Below are 18801 nucleotides of genomic sequence, written 5' to 3' on the forward strand. Positions count from 1 at the left end.
CTAAAACGAGTGGGAAAAAAAAGTGCCTAAAACATAAAAGCACATGCTAAGCACATTTGAAAAGTATGAGTTTATTAAATTTAGACCTTGTCCATGATTTCAAGCAACTAATTATGAGGATAGATGATCAAGTCAGCAGGACCAGCAAATGTGTCTATTTGAGAAAGTCCCACTGGGGACCACAATCTTAAGTAAGAAACAGAGAAAGCTACATTTATTGACTGTCAAAAATGAATTAACTGAGTAAATATCAGTATGTTATATGTGCTGCTGAGCCAGATTTTCTTACTTTAAAGGAATAAATATGGCTCTTATGGTATGAAGGACATTCTCTAAAAGAATAAACAGTAGAAATCACTCGACAGCTGCCTACAGATTTCAAATTTCTCATCCTCAACCAAGTAATTCTACATTAGCCAGAGTTATAATTCATTGAATTTCATGTGCTAGAAACTTTATATTTAGAGGTAGGTAGTATTTGCTATAGTAGAATAGAGCAGTTTGAGTTATCACTGGTCATGGGACTTTTAAGAATTTGGGTGGTGGGTTTGTATTATTAAAAACCATTGATTTATTTATATCCTAATATATCTCTGGCATCAGCTGTTGCATACACAAGGTTAGAAGAAATAACTGGTTTCCAGATAGCTTATCAGTTCATTTTGGGGGAGCTTTTTGTGATTATTTTAGCCCTCAGCTGGGCTGTTGCTAAAACCCTGTGGCAGTTGTAGCCTATCTGATTCCTCAGTGAAGTGACAGTGTTAAAGGAAAAAAAAATGGAACCTGTTACATAGACATGGCACTAGAGATAATCATGACTATCTGAGATAGTCATGAATTGTTACTTAGAAATTGCTTGTGGGATAGAAAATTGGGGAGAATTACTGGGAATAATAAGCTGACTCTTTTTCAACAGCTTTGTTGAGAGTTTGTTTACTATGAAATTTACCATGATCGTTTTTAAATAAAAGGGAGATATTGTTAGGTGTCTCACTATAGGCCACTTTCCTCTATTTTAAAGTAGTATTAAACAGTAATAAGACATATATTTTCACCAATAAGATGATCTTTTTGATAATAGTAAGAGGATCTGTAACATTTCTAAATCTGTAAGCAAGCAAGGCTTGAAAGGACCAGGAAGAATGTTGTGGTTCCGTGTGTTGAAGAAGTACAAATTTATATGGGATAAACAAGTTGCTTAAACATGCCGGCCAGTTGTCAGGGTTGTGAAATACTAAAAAATTCTATTTTGGCGTAAGCAATGATTAGGTTAAAAAGAATTATTAGCAAAACATCTTTTGAGTTCTATGTAGAAAAGAACCTAATAAGAATTGTTTTGACTTCCTGATGCATCTTTTTTTTTTCCTTTTAGAGCTGATTTAGGTAAACCTTGTGTGTGAAATATAGCATATATACAGATAAGGTTGTGAAACTGAAGAAGAGCATAAGTAAGATAATGCCAGCAGCAGAGTAACTATCACTGGGATCAGGAAGTAGAACGTTGCCAGCCTCTCAGGATCAGTCTGTATTTTCTTCCCCCACCTTGGTCCTCAGACTATCATTTTTATGCAAATTCCTTACCTCTCCCCAACCTCGTGCGCGCGCGCTGCGTGTGTGTGTGTGTGTGTGTCCGTGTGTGTGTCCCTAACCATTAATATTTAATTATGTCTGTTGTGTAAAAAGAATCATGCTTCTTTGTCTCAACATCAGGTTTATAAGATCCATCCATGTAGGACGATGCAGTACAGTTTGTTCTTTTTCTTCAGAATGTTGTATCTCATTATATGAACATAACACAGTACTTACCATTTTATAGTGTGGGCCTTTGGGTTTTACCCAACTTCCTACAGCGTATTCTACTATAGTCTCTAAAACCTGATACACGTGAGCATGAGTTTCTTAAAGTGTGGACCCTCCATCCACAGCATCAGCATGAAACTTGGTAGAAATGCAGACTCTCAGGGTCCCATCCCAGATCTACCTTTGGATATCACCTTGAGAAGTATATGTATTATATATATATAATATACTATGCTTATTTTGATATTTCAGTATATTTTTGTGTCTTCTGATTGGGGACCTGTCTTAGGAGCTCCTAATGGTCACACACGTGCACGTGCCCACACACAAATATACGCATGCTCACTGCAGTCTCTTAGCATTGGACCCATTACTCACTTTTGAAACAAGTTAGTTTTATCTAGTTTGAGTTGAATTTTGGTATTTTCAAAGATAAAATACTCAGAAGAAAAAGATTTACCAACGCTGAAGATTCTCAAAAGAATATGCATAGACTGAAGACCTGCTAGAAGAGGACCCTGAGTGCACGTTGGGCAGAACACTATTCCCAGAAAAATTGCTGCAGAGCCTTACAGAGAAAGCGAGTCAGACTCTAGAGTTAGGCAGACATGGGTTCAAATCCACCTGTACTACTGATCAGCTGTGTCATCTTAGGGAAGGGCTGAATTTCTCAGTTTCTTCTCCTGGGAAAGAGGGGATAATAACACCTACTATAAAGATTGAAAACCAATGACTATTTGAAGGGCCGCAGTGTGGATACCATGGATGCGTTTTTGGCTTGGGATCAGCGGGATGAATCTGTTTGAATGTGGCTGACTGTCATGCCTTCATACTTCATTGCTTTCATGCTTTTTACTGTGCTTTTGTGCTTCCTGCAGGAACGATTCCAGGTGAAGAACCCTCCCCATACTTACATTCAAAAGCTCAAAGGCTATCTGGATCCAGCTGTAACCAGGAAGGTAAGATGTGTGTGTTTCCACATGGTGGTTTTGCTTCCTTATGAGAAGGCAGAGTAGGATCCTCCTGCACTGGAGGGAGACCTTCCTTCCTCTGCATTGTAGCCTCTGCCAGAGCCTCCAGGAAAACAACCTTTGGAGCCCGACAGCACGAGAAGGCAAAGAAAAAAGCCATCCTCGCTTGGGAGTGTGTTTAAAAGTACTTTCCTGAGATGGGAGTCATGTCCTTCTGATGGTTATTACACAAGGCAATAAGTTCTGTCCGGAGGTGTTCAGGCCCTGAGAAGAGCATGCCGAGTAAAGGGAATACTTGTCTTTCATGTCTTGGTGCATTTCCAGAGACCTTGAAAAACATCACTGGGGCTTTGTCATCCCAGCTGTGCACTCACATCCTGTGTTGATGCTTTTAGTGGCTTCCCTGGCCCCAGCCGTGCCCCTGGCCCCAAGGAGGTGAGGAGAGAAGAGCTGATTCCATTCTCAGTGGACTCTCTCCTTTTACAAACAAGCCTTGCTTTGTGCAGCCACACAATTGGTCTAAACTGATGCCTCGTGATAAAGCATGCAGCCTGGCACAGCCCTGCGGGCCTGGATCAGTCCTGGGCTGACTCAGGGCAGAGCTGCCCTTGCTCATGATGGGTAAAGGGCTCGGCACCAGACAGCACTTGTTTTTCAGTTGACCTTCCACAGCTCCTGCTTTCAAGGCTGCAGAGAAAATATCTGGAGCTGAATTCTCTCTGTTGTTTGAGTGTGTGACTCATGAGAGCAGAAAGGCACACTTTTCCTAGTTAGCCACTGTTTCCAGGGCTTTTGGCTCTTATATATTTTTGTTAACCTTTTCTTGTTGTTGTTGTTAATCTTTTATTTTTTTCATCTTCTGCTTCCATTGTAAACTCCACCCTCCCCTCTGCCAAAAGAAATCAAGGGAAGGAGAACAGCTATTATTTCCTTTTGGACGGCTCCTGGCCCAGTGTCCTATGGATACTATGCAGACAAGTGGAAATAAAATCTAGGAGTGATGATGTGAATGGGCTGTGGACCTTTGCTGTCACACAGATGCCATGTGTGACTTGAATATGACATAGCCTCCTCTTCTAAGCATGTGCCTGTCAAGGGATCCTCGTATGTCCCCTCCTCACCAATATATCACACACGTGTCTCTCTCTCTCTCTCTTTTTTTAAAGAGCTGCTGTCAGGCCCCCTCCTGAGACAGCTGCTTAATTCTTAGTTCCTTTCTGCTCCCCTTCCCCAAGGATATAGCAACCTTCCATTCCATCAGATTGGAGAGAGTTAAAGGAAGGTGCACCCGTATACACAAAATACAAGCCCCTAGAAAAACCCAGGTGGTTTTCTGGGCTGTTCCTTTGCACAGGGCAGCGAGATTCTATTTGAGAAATATTTTCAGAAATCCCCCAACTTGGAAACCTTCTGGCTGGCTGGCTCCGACCCCAGCCATAGGCACACTCACCCCAAGCTGAGTGGGCAGAAAAGCCGGTGTTTGTGTACAAGACTGAGAGCTTCCCTCACACAGAGTATGGCCTGTCTCCCAACAGTTACCTCAACATTTGTCAGATTCTTTAAAAAGAAAACTAAAAATGGAAACTTCTCTCAAGTGCTTTGTAGACTGCAGCTCCAAAGCCCCTGAGGAGGAAGATGGTTGGAGGGAAGCAGTGGGTTCTTCCTGGCCCGGTCCCAGCCCTCCTTTGGAACAGTTATGCCTGGGTTAAGGCAAAGAATGTAAAATGAAAAAACAGCAGCAAATCAGCTGCTCCCTCTGTTTTACTTCCTTGCAAATAACTTTATGAAGAGGCCCAGGACAAAGGATGTCTGTCTGGGCTGCCTTCATTCCTGAAATCTCTGCCCTTACCGTGTATATTCACCTGAATGGCCTTGTTTGGCTTGTGCCTCATCTTTTAAGATCTGTCATTCAGCTCAGAAAAAAATAAACTGGATGTCAGATCAATCGTCCCCTGTTTTAGTAAGAGTTCTGTTGGCAAGCTGGCGGTAGGAAGTGATCGGTTCCACTCGGTGTAATTGTCGTGTTTAAAGCCTGGAAAAAAAGGAGATTTTGCTTGGAATAAGACATGGCTAGCAGTTAAAATGAATTTACTACGAGTCTCAGCTATATGATGGTGGGGGAAAAAGAGATTTCAAATCAAGCTTTCAATATTAGCCAGGTAGTCTAGGCTGAGCAGTCTTCCCTTAATGTTATCTGGAGTCTTCAGGCACTTCATTCATTAATCTTTTGTTCACCTTGAATAGAAGATACTTAATTTGCTGTCTTCTTTAAAAAAAAAAAATCCTTAAGCATATTCTGTTTAGATTTTCTTCCAAGTAGTTTTAAATGAAACCCTGTAGGGCAGGGAAGGAAGAGCCTAAATTAGATATCTCTCCAAATCAGCCTCCTTGTTTAATACCAGGCAGTTCTCAGTCTGTCCTGGGGTGGGGAAGTGCTCATGACTGACCTGGAGAAAGGCTACAGGCCATGAAGGAAGGAGTCTGGTCCCCTTTGAGCTCTGCAGTCATAAAATTAAACCTATTAGACAGGTCTCCAGGGCTCAGCTGTCTCCATGGGCTCCTCCCTGGGCCGGCCTTTTGCAGAAAGGACCAGGGAAAAGGTGGATGCTCCTAATCAGTGGTGCCCAGCTCTTTTTTGCTGGTTCCCACAGGCATGTGATTTCCCTTTGAAGTGTTTTAGAGCATGCTGGTTCCATTGTAGAAGTTGGGGTGGGGGTGAGGGGAGGGTGTAGTAGCTCAGTGCACGAGGTCCTGGGTTCAATCCCCAGTACTCCATTAAATAAACAAACTTAATTACTTCCCTTTGCCAAAAAAAAAAAAAATGTGCAGAGTGTCGCCACTCACTGTTTATGTTTGAGGGAAGTGGATGCCAAGGCTTCTGTGTGGTTCAGAGTCCAGCTGAAAGTTGAACAGTCCCCAAGAGAATAGAATGCAGGGCAAAGTCAGTTTAGTTCTACCTCAGTTATCCTGCAGTTTCCAAAGTGTAGTGCCTCCCACAGTAAATGCCTAATAAATGTTACCTGCTATTGTTGTCATCCCTGTTACCTCAGCGTTTTGATTAAATTGTTTTGTTTTGATATATCTCTTAGTCCTTCAGCCGATCCTCTTTTTTTTGTTTTGTTTTTTCCTAAGCTTTTTTAATTTTTATTTTTTTAAAGTAGGTACTAGGGACTGAACCCTGGACCTCGTGCATGCTAAGCATGCACTCTACCACTACTGAGCTGTACCCTCCACCCAATTAGATGCTCTTTTGTACTCTGTTAGGTCCTCAGTGCTATGCTGGGTACCATGTGGTTCACGATGTAGGTGAGGGAGGACCTTGCCTTAAGGAAGCATAAGGCAGAATTAAGGGACCAGCACAAGCTCCAGGGAATGAGTCAGGACTCTGCATAATGCATGGCTAGGAATGCCGAGTCATCTTCTAAAGGCCGCATGTGCAGACAGCCCAAGACTTGTGACTCTGATGTGGCCCTTTTGGAGCAGCCAGCATACCTGGAAATGGTTTCCTCAACTGTGTGGCCAAAGACCCACCTCATCAGTGGTCTTCATTGCTGGAAAGCTCTTCAGGAAGCCCTGGGCTTGGAAGTCCCTCCAAACTACAGATGACTCTGCTGTTTCTTAAGCTTTTCTTGACAAAAGAGGGGGTGCCTTTTTTTTTTTTTTTTTCCCTTTCTCGTTGCATCAAGGATGCTTTTATTTCCTATATCCTGGATGCTACAAACCTGAGAAGGTCTTTAGGGTGCCTCCAGGGGGAAATTGAGGCTATTTTCCCTAGTGCAAAGCAACTGTCGGAGAAATGAAGGGCCTTCAGAAGAGGAGAAGAGGGTGACTGGAGCCACCCAGTATGAGCAGGTATCCTCCCTGGGGTAGCAGGTCCCACCTGGGGCAGGGCAGTGCTCTCCCCTCTCCACATCTTAGACTCCTCCTGGCCAGCTTTCCCCTCTCCTTCCTGTCCATGGATGCCTTTCCTTGGAGTTGGATGATCCTGATTCAACTGCTGTCATGGCCAGAATTCTCAAAGGCTTTTCCTGAAAACGCTGTAACCTAAAGGTGGTTTGGGTCTGGAGCACAGAGAGCAAAGAACTCTTCTTAGAAGGCATTGCACACCAAATGACATTCTTCCAGACCAGCCTGAGGCTTCAGTTACTGGAAATAAATGTCTCATAGGAAACTATGTTCCAGAGAACTCATGTGCAGTGCAACCTAGTGATACCTTGAGGATTATTTGGAGTCGAGAGGATAGAGAGGTGAGGACATTGACTATCAGAGGAGGATTCATTGGAGAAAGGAAGACCTGAGGGAGTTCTGGAAGGACAGGTGGGATTTTGATAGACAAGGGAATGAGAAAGGACATTCCAGAAGTAAAAAGGAAGTGTCTAGAGGAGGGACCTTCCAAGTGAGGTCCTGCAGAAAAGAATGAACATAGTAAATTGGAGATTGCTACCTTAAAAAGGCCTACTTGCAAGGTTGGCCTTTGGTTTGCAACTGGGAACTTGGTTCCCACCATACCCTGTTCATAATGGCCCACTGTGCCACCCTGTTTATGCCAACCGCATGGTTTATGCTGAATGCCTGTTTTCTTTCTGGGAGGCTGCACTTTGGGTATGTGCTGGGCAGAGAGTGCTAAGTGATCAGCCCCAGATACTAAGTCTCTAATGAGCTTCCCTGGTAGACAGCATTTCACAAGTATTGTCATTTGTGACTTCTCTGGGTAAAGACTCCTGGAAGCTTGTACCTGGTTTCCTCTGGACTTCACCTTGTGCACCTTTTCCCTTAGCTAATTGTGCCTAGTCTCTCTTTGCTGTAGTAAATCCTCGCCATGAGGATAACTACACGCTGAGACCTGTGAGCCCTAGAGAATCATTGAAATGGGTAGTTTCAGGGGCCCCAACACATAGATGTGTCAGTGACTGCTGTATTATGGGACAGGGAAAAACAGTCTACTTACTTAAGGACACTTAGTACGTGAAATAAGTAATTTCCCCCAGTCCTTTTGCATAAGCTGATTTTTATGATGAGAAACTTGTGTGCTTTGCAGAAAGAAATGTGAGAGAAGCCCACTTTAGAAGCAGATATTTTCATATTCTGTTAAACTTACTACAAGTAAGCTGCAGTTCTAGCAGTTACTAAAATGTTTTTAAGAATATGTGTTCTTGAATTATAGAAATTCAGACGGCGTGTTCAAGAATCCACACAAGTGCTAAGAGAACTGGAAATTTCTTTAAGAACCAACCATATTGGGTAAGTGTGCCCATTTCACATTTTAGCTCTATGGGCTTTTGGACACTTTACAAAGTGACTGAATCATATCCAGAGAATTAAGCTTCCTTTCTGTTCATTGTAAGTTAAGAGACTGAGGTTTAGATGGGTGGAAGCTTTGTTTTCATTCTCGAATTGCTCACTGTACAAGAATCAGTCAGAGCAGGACAGACAGTCCTTGACTTGGGATGCTTATAACAATTCTAAAATCCTTTGCTTGGATGCAGTGGTAGTGTGTGCATAGTAATTCCCTGGGAAATCAGGAACCCCCGATAAGTAATGTAGACTGAGATCCTGGGAGTTCTAGAAGCCTTCACTGGAGTTCTTCAAGCTGGTTAGTCAAAGCTGCTTCATTATTTTTTTAATTCCCTGGCCAGAAGGGGACAGAAGCTGGAGTGATGTCACTTGACACACCTCCTTGCACTTAAATACTTTGTTCTGAGTCTCTTCTTCCTTCAAGCCAGAATTTCAGGACCATGAAGTATAAATCCACACTGGGTAAAGTGTGGGGAATCTCTGCACTAAGCATTTCTAAGAGGTTTTTGTGCAACAGCATGGTTGCTTTGCCTCAAGCAAGTACAAGTTCATTACACACACCCTTCCTTCTGAGATGGCAGAATTGTACAGCACATTCAAGTAAGATGGTTTATCTCTAAAGCAGAATGATATTGGTATTTTATAGCTTCAATTCTTCTTAAAGTGCCTGTTTAACATTTGACAATTACTTAACCCCTCTGGATTTTAATTCTTTAAAGTTTACGAGGAAAAGAGTATAGACTTTATATCTCTCAGAATTTTCCCCTGTGACAGGTATTCGTAATGAAGTTTTCCATGTACATTACCTTTTTGTTTTATAGAGTATCTGTAGGATAAATATATTACCTAAATAACAGTTAACTTCTACTTTGGACTGTGTTTGGTATAAGCCATTTAGGTGGTTATTTTTTTTCAGAATAAGCTTTTTTAGGTCATAGAAATGAAAGGTTAATTTGTAGTTCCAGAGCTTGGGTGAGAATTTTCACTTCCTTAAGGATAATTTCACACGTTTGTCACCTCAAAAATGAAGTATTCAGAAAATGAACTGATCTAACCTAGAGTTGATAATCACCTTTGTCCTGGAAAATGGGCTGTAGAACAATGGATCACAGTGTCATGAAAGTGAACTGTAACAAAGAAATTAACAGTTACCTGGTCCCTCATTTTATAGATTAAAAGAATTAAGGACTGGAAAAGGTGAGTGACTTTCACAGAGTCTACAGCTGTAGAACCAGGTGATTTGTTCAAAATGCTGTGTTCTTTTACTTCTGTAGTCTAATCTGGCAGCTCTTCCCCTGAAAGGAAATAAGATAATCAGGGCTCAGGGATCAAAGCAATGAGGCTTGTCTATTGGGGGTGAGAGAGGTGGTGATTTAATACAGTTCGGCATCTGAAGCTTAGGAAATTCAAATGCTTTCCAATGTTTGTGGATAAGGAACTAGATTCCATTTGGTAAGGTTCAACCCTATACTGCTGGCACTTCTTCTTGAATGAAAATGGTAAAATGAGCTGCAGCCCAGATTTCTACAAATTGTCAAAAAGCATCTCTTCAAGCATTGCTGAAGTAATGTGAAATTGACCATCAAATACCAAAGCAAGATGATCATTTCCAATACAAAGTTGGATGAAGAGAAGAGCTCTGGTTGGGTGGAAGCCAGTGCAAATCTGCAAGCAATTGGTGTGGTTTGTTGTTTAGGATACTCTAAGCATGTTGAAAGAGTCTTACATTTCTTTCATCTTCACCAGCTGCAGTGTTCCCTTGTCTACTACCTACATGAGACACTCTGAAAGCTTTGGTTTTAGCAGCAGAGAAATTCAAGGAAATGCATTGTCTGGTTGTATGAAATCATCAGTTATTGGCATAACCTTATATGGAATGAAACCACACACCAGGATTTTGACCTATCTTGCCTGTCCTGAAAACCCAAACCTGAACTGGACTCTTTATGGAAATTAATTGGCTTGACCATATTTGATGGGGAAAACCTCTGAAGAGTTACTCAATAGTGTGAAAATCATCAGTTACTACAACGAGGAGTTCTGGGAATGCAGGGTGCTGTAGAGGGGATCTCTAGATTTTTATTGCACTCTTTGGGGTACCAGACTAAAAATATAATTGGGTGCCCATTTGCCTTAGAGATCATGGCTCATACTTTTGCCGTGCCCCCCTCTTTGACTTAAATAAGTTACATAAACCCTCTCTATTTACCATGTGACCCAGTTACCTTCTCACCTATAAAATGAGAATAATACTATTTAATAGGAATGTTGTAATAATGTGATAACTTAGGAAAGACCTAATATAGGGTTTAATATAAAGTAATAACTCAACATATGATAGATGTTATTTGTTGTTATTCTTGTTGAAAATAATATTGTATCAAATAATAACTCAACAGTATTGTGTGATGTGTCCCTAAGGAAATCCATGCAGAGAATGTTACCTTCTCTGTCTAAAGTGACCCTGACACCTAGGAATTGGTGATTCCCAGAAATTAAAAGAATTACATTTAAAATCTACTTGTCCTGAAAAAAAATTATTTTTGGCACATGCTTGCATGTCAAGGTTAAAATCTGGGGCTTTCCTCAGATAACATTCCAAACTACAGCTTTTGTCAAGCAAAGGGCCTATTCTGAGTTTTGATATCAGCCTAAAACTATAAATGGAGCAGTCATCTAAGAAAGAAAATTAATTTTTTGAGCCAAATTGAAATAAGAATTGGACTAGAAATAATCTCATTCACTTACTCTTAGGAACTATAATAATAGAGAGAAATTGGATTATGGCTTATCCACGCCCTTGAAATGACTTGAAATATCCTTGAAAGGAGCCAAGCGCTGTTAGAACACATTGGCTGTGTAGTGCGAGGAGGCAGATGTCAGGATGCCTTGGATGTCAGGGTGATCAGATTCAAGTGGTGCTGATGGTTGGGGGCCCAGTAGATTGACGGGTTTTAGTCCATGAAACTGAGGTGTAGGCTCTCTCTCTCTCCTTGCAGGTAATTAATTTTAGTAAAACTGCCTATTATGATAGAAAATTACTTTTCATCCTGAGTGCGAGGTCATAGAGGTTCTGAAAGCTGCTCTTTTCAGTGTATCTCAATGGTAGGGTGGGTAAGAGTGGGCAGGAGGTTGCAGGCAGAATGTGCAGGTTAGCAAGGAGAGGGGAGACGTGTAGAGAAAGGAAGGAGCTGAGGAGTGTTGTGTGCGTGTCTTTTCTCCTGGACGGCCTGGCCACTTTGTGAAACGGTGCTGGCTGGGCCAGGCTGACAGGAAACAGAAGAATAGCTAAGGCTAGGTTTGTGCCACATCATGTGTGGTGTGAGTGTGTGTGTCAAGCTACCCTGTGATTAATTGATTCTTAGATGGTGCTTTTTTGGACATCCTCAAGAGTGTAATCATTTTATCATGTAGTTAAGCACTCTATTGGGCAAGTTAAATGTGTTATTTCTCACAGAAATATTTTTATTATTACCCTTTACCTCTGAACCTCTGTTTTTCAGATGAGGAAACAGAGTCAGCAATTAAATACCTTGGTTAAGTCCATGTAATTCAGAAGCACTGAGATTTGACCCTGGAGATGTACAAATCTAAAGCCTGTTATCTAACCGAGCAGTTATTAAATTTTTTGATTCCTTGACTGTCTTAAATTTATTTGAACTCCAATCAATTTTTATTTATGTGGGTTTTATTTATTAGTGTTACTGTATTGGAAATTTAAACTGATAAATTTTAGATGTGCTTATTTAATAACATTTAATATTTATTTAACAATGAATATTTAATAAATGTAAATATGTAAATATAAAATTATGAACATAATATAGCACAAATAACATATTTCATGAAAATAACTATTTTCCAAAGCAAAAAAAAAAATTAGTGACAAGAATGGCATTAATTTACATGTTTACAAATCTCTTTAATGTCTCACTGATAGAAGGCAGTTGGACTCTCATATCTTTGTATGTATTCAGTTTATTGTAATGTGTTTTAGTTGATATATATGAAGAAGACCTGGCTTTACACAGATATGCACTTGACAAAAGAAAGAGCTTTTAAGTAATCTTTTCAGATAATTGTAGATATTCTTTGATACTACACCAAAATTCAAGAAGTGGTAATTTTTTAAAAATTTTATTTACTTATTTTTTGTGGGGGAGTGGTAATTTTTAGTGGAGGTACCAGTGATTGAACCCAGGACCTTGTGCATGCTAAGCATGCACTCTACCACTGAGCTACCCCTTCCTCCCCAAGAAGTGGTAATTTCTTAAAGTTACTTGTCATGTGGAATCAGAAGCCATAATCAGTGAGCTTTTGTACCCTATTATACTTCAATCCATTGTGTTGTCTTGCACTTTGAATGGGTGTTTATACCCATGGTAATTTTGTAGCATCATGAATTAGTCATTTGGAAAAGCTTGTTTCCCTGAGTCATCCTGATCTATCAAATGTCAATACATTTTATTCTATACTATAAAAACAGTCACATTTGTTAATCATCAGTCTCATCAGAATATACTTTAAATACTGGGAAGCTGTCCAACTCACGGTGGTGAATACAAGTGTTCCAAAATTCTCATTTTTCTCCTTGTAAGCTCAAATTTTCTCATTGAGAGCAAGTGTTGTCAGTTGTATTCCTCAAAATGGTAGGCTCACTTCATTCACTTCTGAGAATATCTGCCTAACACCTGAGACAGAATAACCATAATTTGTCCGTCATTTTATATTCCATGTAAAAAAGTGGCTGGTTCGGTTACCAGCTCCAGCAGCTGCACTAGTGCTTTTCCTTAAGACGTCGTCGTTCCTGGGCAGACAGCAGAAGTGCTTTATGTGGGTTTCCCATTTTTATCACGCGGAAAATTAAAAAGGTGTATACTCAGGGAGGAAGCATTACTAAAATTAGTGATTTTTAGTGCTTCACTGAGGACAGTTTAAGTGAAGCTGATTTCTTTTTTCCTCCTAAATGCTTAGGGTGAACATACAATAAACAGGGCGTATTTTTGATGGTAGCAGTTTTATTCACATTTCTTTTGTACCATCAGTGCGAGTGTCAGTGACAAAAGTAACTACTTTCGTAATTGTATGAAAATGGTTTTAACTTCACAGACTCCTGAGAGGGCCTCAGGGACCCCAGGTGGTACATGGGCTATACTCTGAGAACTAGTCTGTGATGTTGTTGGTGGAAGAGATTGGTAGCCCACAGTGAATCTGGGTGATGCTTACTTTCTTTCTCTTGATTCTTGTGTGTTTTTTTTTTTTTTTTTCATGATTTGTCAGCAACTGCGATTCCTACTGGATGCCTGTAGCATCTCTCTGAAGGAGACTGACCGAGAGAATTCACCATTTATCCCTTTATCTTGTGTGTCTTGGGTCTGCTTTCTTCGATCTTAGAAATTTAAGCCAGAAATGTCCTTTGAGGCTTAATTTTCTAGATGAGAACAATGAGGTTCTAAGATTTAGGGGGGCAGAGAGAAAACAACAGCAATCTGGAAACAAAGCTTTGACCTGTCTATAGTGAAACAGTAACTATTGGCATCTTCATTTACAGCCCTTCCTTGAAGCTTTTTTCCAGAGCTATTTCTCATTATCACTGTGTCTTCTAGCGCCTAAGCAGCTGATTTGGAATTTGCCTAAATTGAAATTGACAATATATGGTAATAACATCAAATCTGTAAGGTAGTCAGTAAATGGTGCATGCTGTCAGCGTCAGAAATAATTCTACTTTCCAAAACCTGTAATCACTCAGTTTGAAACTGTTTGCATATTGGCAATATATTAAAGTGTGTGTAGCCTGCACAGAGGTGAAAATGGAAATTTTCTACAGGAACCCTAGATTTATGATATGTCATTAATGTACATAAATCTGCAGAATGGGGCATCCATTTTTTTATGCCTTTAGATGAAAGGTACTGCTTTGAAAGTTGCCCCTTTTTCGTCTCTCCTGATTTTATTTCCATATTCTTTCGTTTCCACAGAAGCCCACCCTCACCTCTGTTCTCTCCCATACAGAATATCCCAGGTAGGGTAGGGATAGGGAGTGAGCAGACGGGGGAAAAAGTGAAGGCTGCTTTTTCCTTATAATCCATAGCCTTTTTTGCTGATGTGACTTTACTAACCTCATCTCGCTTGACAAAGTGGGGTACAGTAGTCAGCTGTGGTGGATTTATAGCTTACTCTTCCCTAAATCACCTATAGGGGTCTGGGCCAGATCAGAGATTCAGGGAAGATCTCACAGCATGGAAAAAGAGGTTAAAAGTGAAATGAAGTCTCGCAGAGGCAGGACATGTTACATGCTTGGCTGACTTCTTAGGAACTGAGCAGCTAGCTGGCTTCTGCCTTTCACTTTGAAATTTATTTTTAAGGCTCTTTGACTCAAAGTGAGCCAGTCAGGGGAGGGGCATTGAATTGAAATAAAAGCCAATTAATGGACTTTATCTCTGCATCAAAATATATGCTTATCAGCACTTTGAGTCAAGAAAATTGTAGCTCTCGCTGTACTGGCTATTTCCTACCATTTCTTTCTTCCTCCTTGTTATTTTTGGTTAAATATCTGTGAGTCATTTGCTTCCTATCCAGTTTGTGTCTGAACTTTGTAAGTAAGTTAGAGGTGTTAGCAGGTCCTTAAGGTGTCCTGGACCGTTTTTGATTTTTAGAGGTAGTGTCTGGGAAATCAACCAGAAGCAACTACAGAGGCTGTTCTTCTCAACTCCTAAATTAATGCTCTTATGAGTTACTGAGACAGACTATATGAAACCAAGATTGCTTTGAAAAATCTGGACCCTGTGGTTACTTTTCCTATTAGAAAGACAGCCCCCACGCCCAGCTCTGGGGACTCCTACTGTGCACCTGCCACTGAGGGCCGGTTTAAATCTTGCAGTCAGAGCCCATAGACCCGACCAATGAATGGAGAAACCTCAGGGAAGCTAAGGGGGCTTGAATTTCAAGAGCACACAGCTAGTCATTCAATTCAGTAGTGAGTTCCAGCTTTATTTTAGTCTCCTACCAGTTGTAAAAAGAAAAAAAAAAATTAAATACTTCTAAGCTTTTCATTATCAGCACTTAAAAATGTCCAGTGTCTCCTGAGACCTAGCCACATAGGGAGTAATTTAAAATAAATCCAGTGAAAATAAGTGTCTAGAAGCAGATGCTGTGAGATCATGTGTGGAGTGGTTGTGAAATCAAACTTCAGCCTCTACTAGGAGCCAGTCCCCTTAGTTCTGCTCGCCTAACAAAGCCACTTTGTGAGACCCAGCAGGTAGTGTTTCCACTCCAAGTCTCTTTCAGATGAGGTGTTTCATGCTTCCTCGTGGCTGTGTTATGTGCGTACATTTTGTGGTAGCCTATCTGAGGCACTTGGGGGAAGGTATGAGGTAAGCTGTCTACTTTTCCTACCTTACTGTCTTCTGAAACTACCTGCTGAAGCTGAGTTTCCATTGTGGAGATGTTAGGACTAGAAAGAGGATGAGCTTGAGGATAAAACAAAAAAAACCCCAAAACATCCCCTTAAAAACAAAACTTTAAAAATAGGCTTTCTGAGTCCACCAGATTTGTTTCTTCCTTTAAGACAAAAACCTCAATGCACAGCTCATCCTTAAAGACACACAATAGAATGATCCCACTGTTATTCTAATAGCTCTCAAAACTAATTTCCATACTAGCCATCATGTCCATAGCCAGTGGGCCTTGTTGACTTGGTGTTCATGGAGGAAGGCAAACATTTTGGAATGCTGTTGGCTGATGGACCCCAAGATTCATTTCTGTAATAGCAGATTTTTTAATTATTGGTTGGAGTTTCAAACCTTGTGGAGACTGAATGGGGTATCCCATGTTCTTTGAAGATGGATGACCTGAGAGAAATCTGTAACATGGGGTAAGAGGTGTTTATCCTCAGCACCTGAAGATTGTGTTTGACCACTCTGCTTCATCTTCTAGGAGTTACTCTGAAGGACAAATAAAAATGTGTAAAAATTCTCAGTGAACTACATTCAAATCCACTGTTCAAACACAAAGTAGTATTATTTTAAATGAATTTTTTAAAAACCATGATATTTGTCATGTCTTGGCATTGATGGTGTGTGGTGCCTGGGACTTTTTTTTTTTTTAAGGTTTTAACAGTCATGGAAAAAAATTAAGCAAATCATTATCCCTACTGAATTTCCAGAAGCCCATAAACACTGGTCTCTCATTGGCTAGTTTAGTGTTTTCTACAGCTTAGTGTGCCAGCAAGGAGTTGAATGTGCATTTGGAATCATGCCTGGATTTCAGTGGTTATGTCGTCATGTCCTCAGTCTGCCTGGTTCCCCGTGCAGTCTTGGCTCCTTAAACAGGCAGGCAGTGGATCAGCTATGGTGGAAAAAGTACATTTAGCAAGTTCGTTTTTTAGAAAGTTTATTACAGGTTATCTTAAGTCTCCTAAGCAGTAGAATACAAGCAAGGCACATGGATACTTTTTGCCCCCCTTTTCTGCACATTGAAATGTTGTGGTTTTCTTGGTTGCCGTATCTAAAAGCTCCTACCTCATGTGATAGAGTCTAGGCCTTATTCCACAGTTCCTTTCAGGTGGTGAGTGTCTGGTGGAAAAATAAGTTTTCACTGTGTCCTTTTCACGCTAGAGCATGTGATGAACCTTGCCAATGATTTTTTTTTTTCCCCACAACAGGTGGGTCAGAGAGTTTCTGAATGAAGAAAACAAAGGTCTTGATGTTCTGGTAGAATATCTATCATTTGCGCAGTATGCAGTAACGTAAGTAAAACTTGGCTTCTTTGCTTTAAAATCTTTATGTGGTCACAGAAGATGCAACTCAGTGGTAAAATTAGATACCACGCTGAGGGGAGACTCCCAGAAGCACATGTGGTAAGGTTTAAGGCGGTTTGTTTCTATTCAAGTAACTAAAAGCAAATCACATAATTGTTATTAGAAATGCTTTTAAGGCAGAAGTAAAACAGGAGAGTAAAATCACCCTTAAAGGACTCTTTATTTCAAAAAGAAATGCTTTCTTTAGTGCTCAAGTTACATATATCCATATGGTAGAATGCTCTAGCAATTACTGAAAGAGGTATGTGGTATATTATTGAGTGAATAAAGGAAGATACAGAAGAGTGACTCCCTTTTTATTTAGGAAAAAACTTCATATATGTGTATATTTGTATGTACTAGCAAATATGGAAAAAATGATTGCAGAAATAGATACCAAACAGTGGGAATGAAAGAAGAGGGGAGTAAGCAAGAGGCTTTCCTTTTTACTTTACATGTATTTGTATTGTATTTTTTTTAATTGAAGTATAGTCACTTTACCGTGTTATGTCAATTTCTGGTGTACAGCATAGTGTTTCAGTCATACATGTACATACATATATTCATTTTCATATTCTTTTTCATTATAGGTTATTACAAGATACTGATTATAGTTCCTTGTGCTATACAGAAGAAACTTGTTGTTTATCTATTTTATGTATAGTAGTTAGTTATATTGTATTTGTTTTGACTTCCCCTTCCTAAGGGGAAGGATACAAAACTGGAGCAGAGCAGAAAAAAAGATTTAGTTATTTCACCTTGCTTTTGTTGATTCATAAAATTTTCCCATTTACTAGGCTTTTGGAAAGATTTACAACAGGAACAAAACCTGTACATTTGAATGAGACTTTCTCTTCTCCCCATTCCCTCCTTTAATCCAAAAATATTCTAGGATGCACAGATAATTCACACACACACATTGAGGAAATAATACTGTATTTTTAATTTGACTAGAAGACAGTTCGGTCTAGGTGGTATTTTTTTTTTCCCTCAACTCTTGTTTTCAGAGCAGTAGCTTGTTTTTTATGTTGCCCCACTTTTTAAGACGTTCTAAGACCTAACCATATGTGATCTTATAATCCTCATCACTTCCTTGAGAATGTATGAAATGAAAGCTATAATTATTCCTACCTTGTAGATGCTGAAATGAAAGTATTAACAGAAACTGGCTTGATTAGTTTCAGTTTTGATAATTCTTGTATATTATATGAAATATAATAAGAAAAAGCAACAGACACGTTCTTATCTTCCTGAGAAATTGTCCTCTGAAATATAATTCTAGTTTTTATGGCATGCTCTTCCAAAGGCTGTTTCTTGTCTACCTCCATTACATCAAAAACTGCTAATCTCCCTTATATTTCATATTATACGACAAAACAGAATAACACTACCCTATTGCATATTTTAAAATCTGGAGGAATATTTATGGAATTGAGGAAAGGCTAAGAAACTTGAGGAATAATGGGAAAGAAAGGCATGCTATTTGTTATATGTTTGCTGTAATTAAGCCTTTACCTCCATCACAACAGAACTTGTGAACCAGCTTTCCCAAGTGTACCCTCACATAAGACTAGTGGGAGAATGTAGTGCTATTACAAGGAGATTCTCCTAGTTTGCAGCCTAAGAGCGAAGACGACAGAAGATCAGAACTCAGAGCATTTGGTTCCTAATTACTTTTTTTTTCTTTTGACATTAGCTGTACATTCTTTGCTTATTGGTTTAAGTTTTGTTTTGCTTTAATTAGATGAAAAATTATATATAGATACATAATTTATTTTCTTTCTTGAAACTAAATGGGCTGAAAAAACTTGTTACCCTTCCTTGGCATGTGACAATTTCTTAGCCCATGTCATGTGAAACAACAGACTCACACACCATCCCTAAAACAGAAGCTTTCACCAAAGTGTGTGTTTCTTCTACTCAGTGAGAGCAGTGGGT

At 39.9% G+C, this 18801-nt stretch overlaps 1 protein-coding gene across 9 annotated transcripts in view; it reads left to right on the plus strand.

Annotated features, from left to right (window-relative positions):
* The window catches only part of FMNL2 (formin like 2), a 282923-nt gene that overhangs the window by 184576 nt on the left and 79546 nt on the right, over positions 1 to 18801 (plus strand). For all 9 annotated transcript variants that reach the window (XR_004319856.1, XR_004319855.1, XR_004319853.1 and 6 more), the window contains exons 3-5: positions 2679 to 2759; positions 7936 to 8012; positions 16729 to 16812. Coding sequence is in view for 4 of the 9 variants with exons in the window: in XM_032479445.1 (XP_032335336.1) it covers positions 2679 to 2759; positions 7936 to 8012; positions 16729 to 16812 (242 nt within the window). In the remaining 5 variants the exon portion in view is untranslated. The remainder of the gene's footprint in view (positions 1 to 2678; positions 2760 to 7935; positions 8013 to 16728; positions 16813 to 18801) is intronic.

This window comes from Camelus ferus, chromosome 5 (assembly GCF_009834535.1).
Source record: "Camelus ferus isolate YT-003-E chromosome 5, BCGSAC_Cfer_1.0, whole genome shotgun sequence".
Taxonomy (NCBI): domain Eukaryota; kingdom Metazoa; phylum Chordata; class Mammalia; order Artiodactyla; family Camelidae; genus Camelus; species Camelus ferus.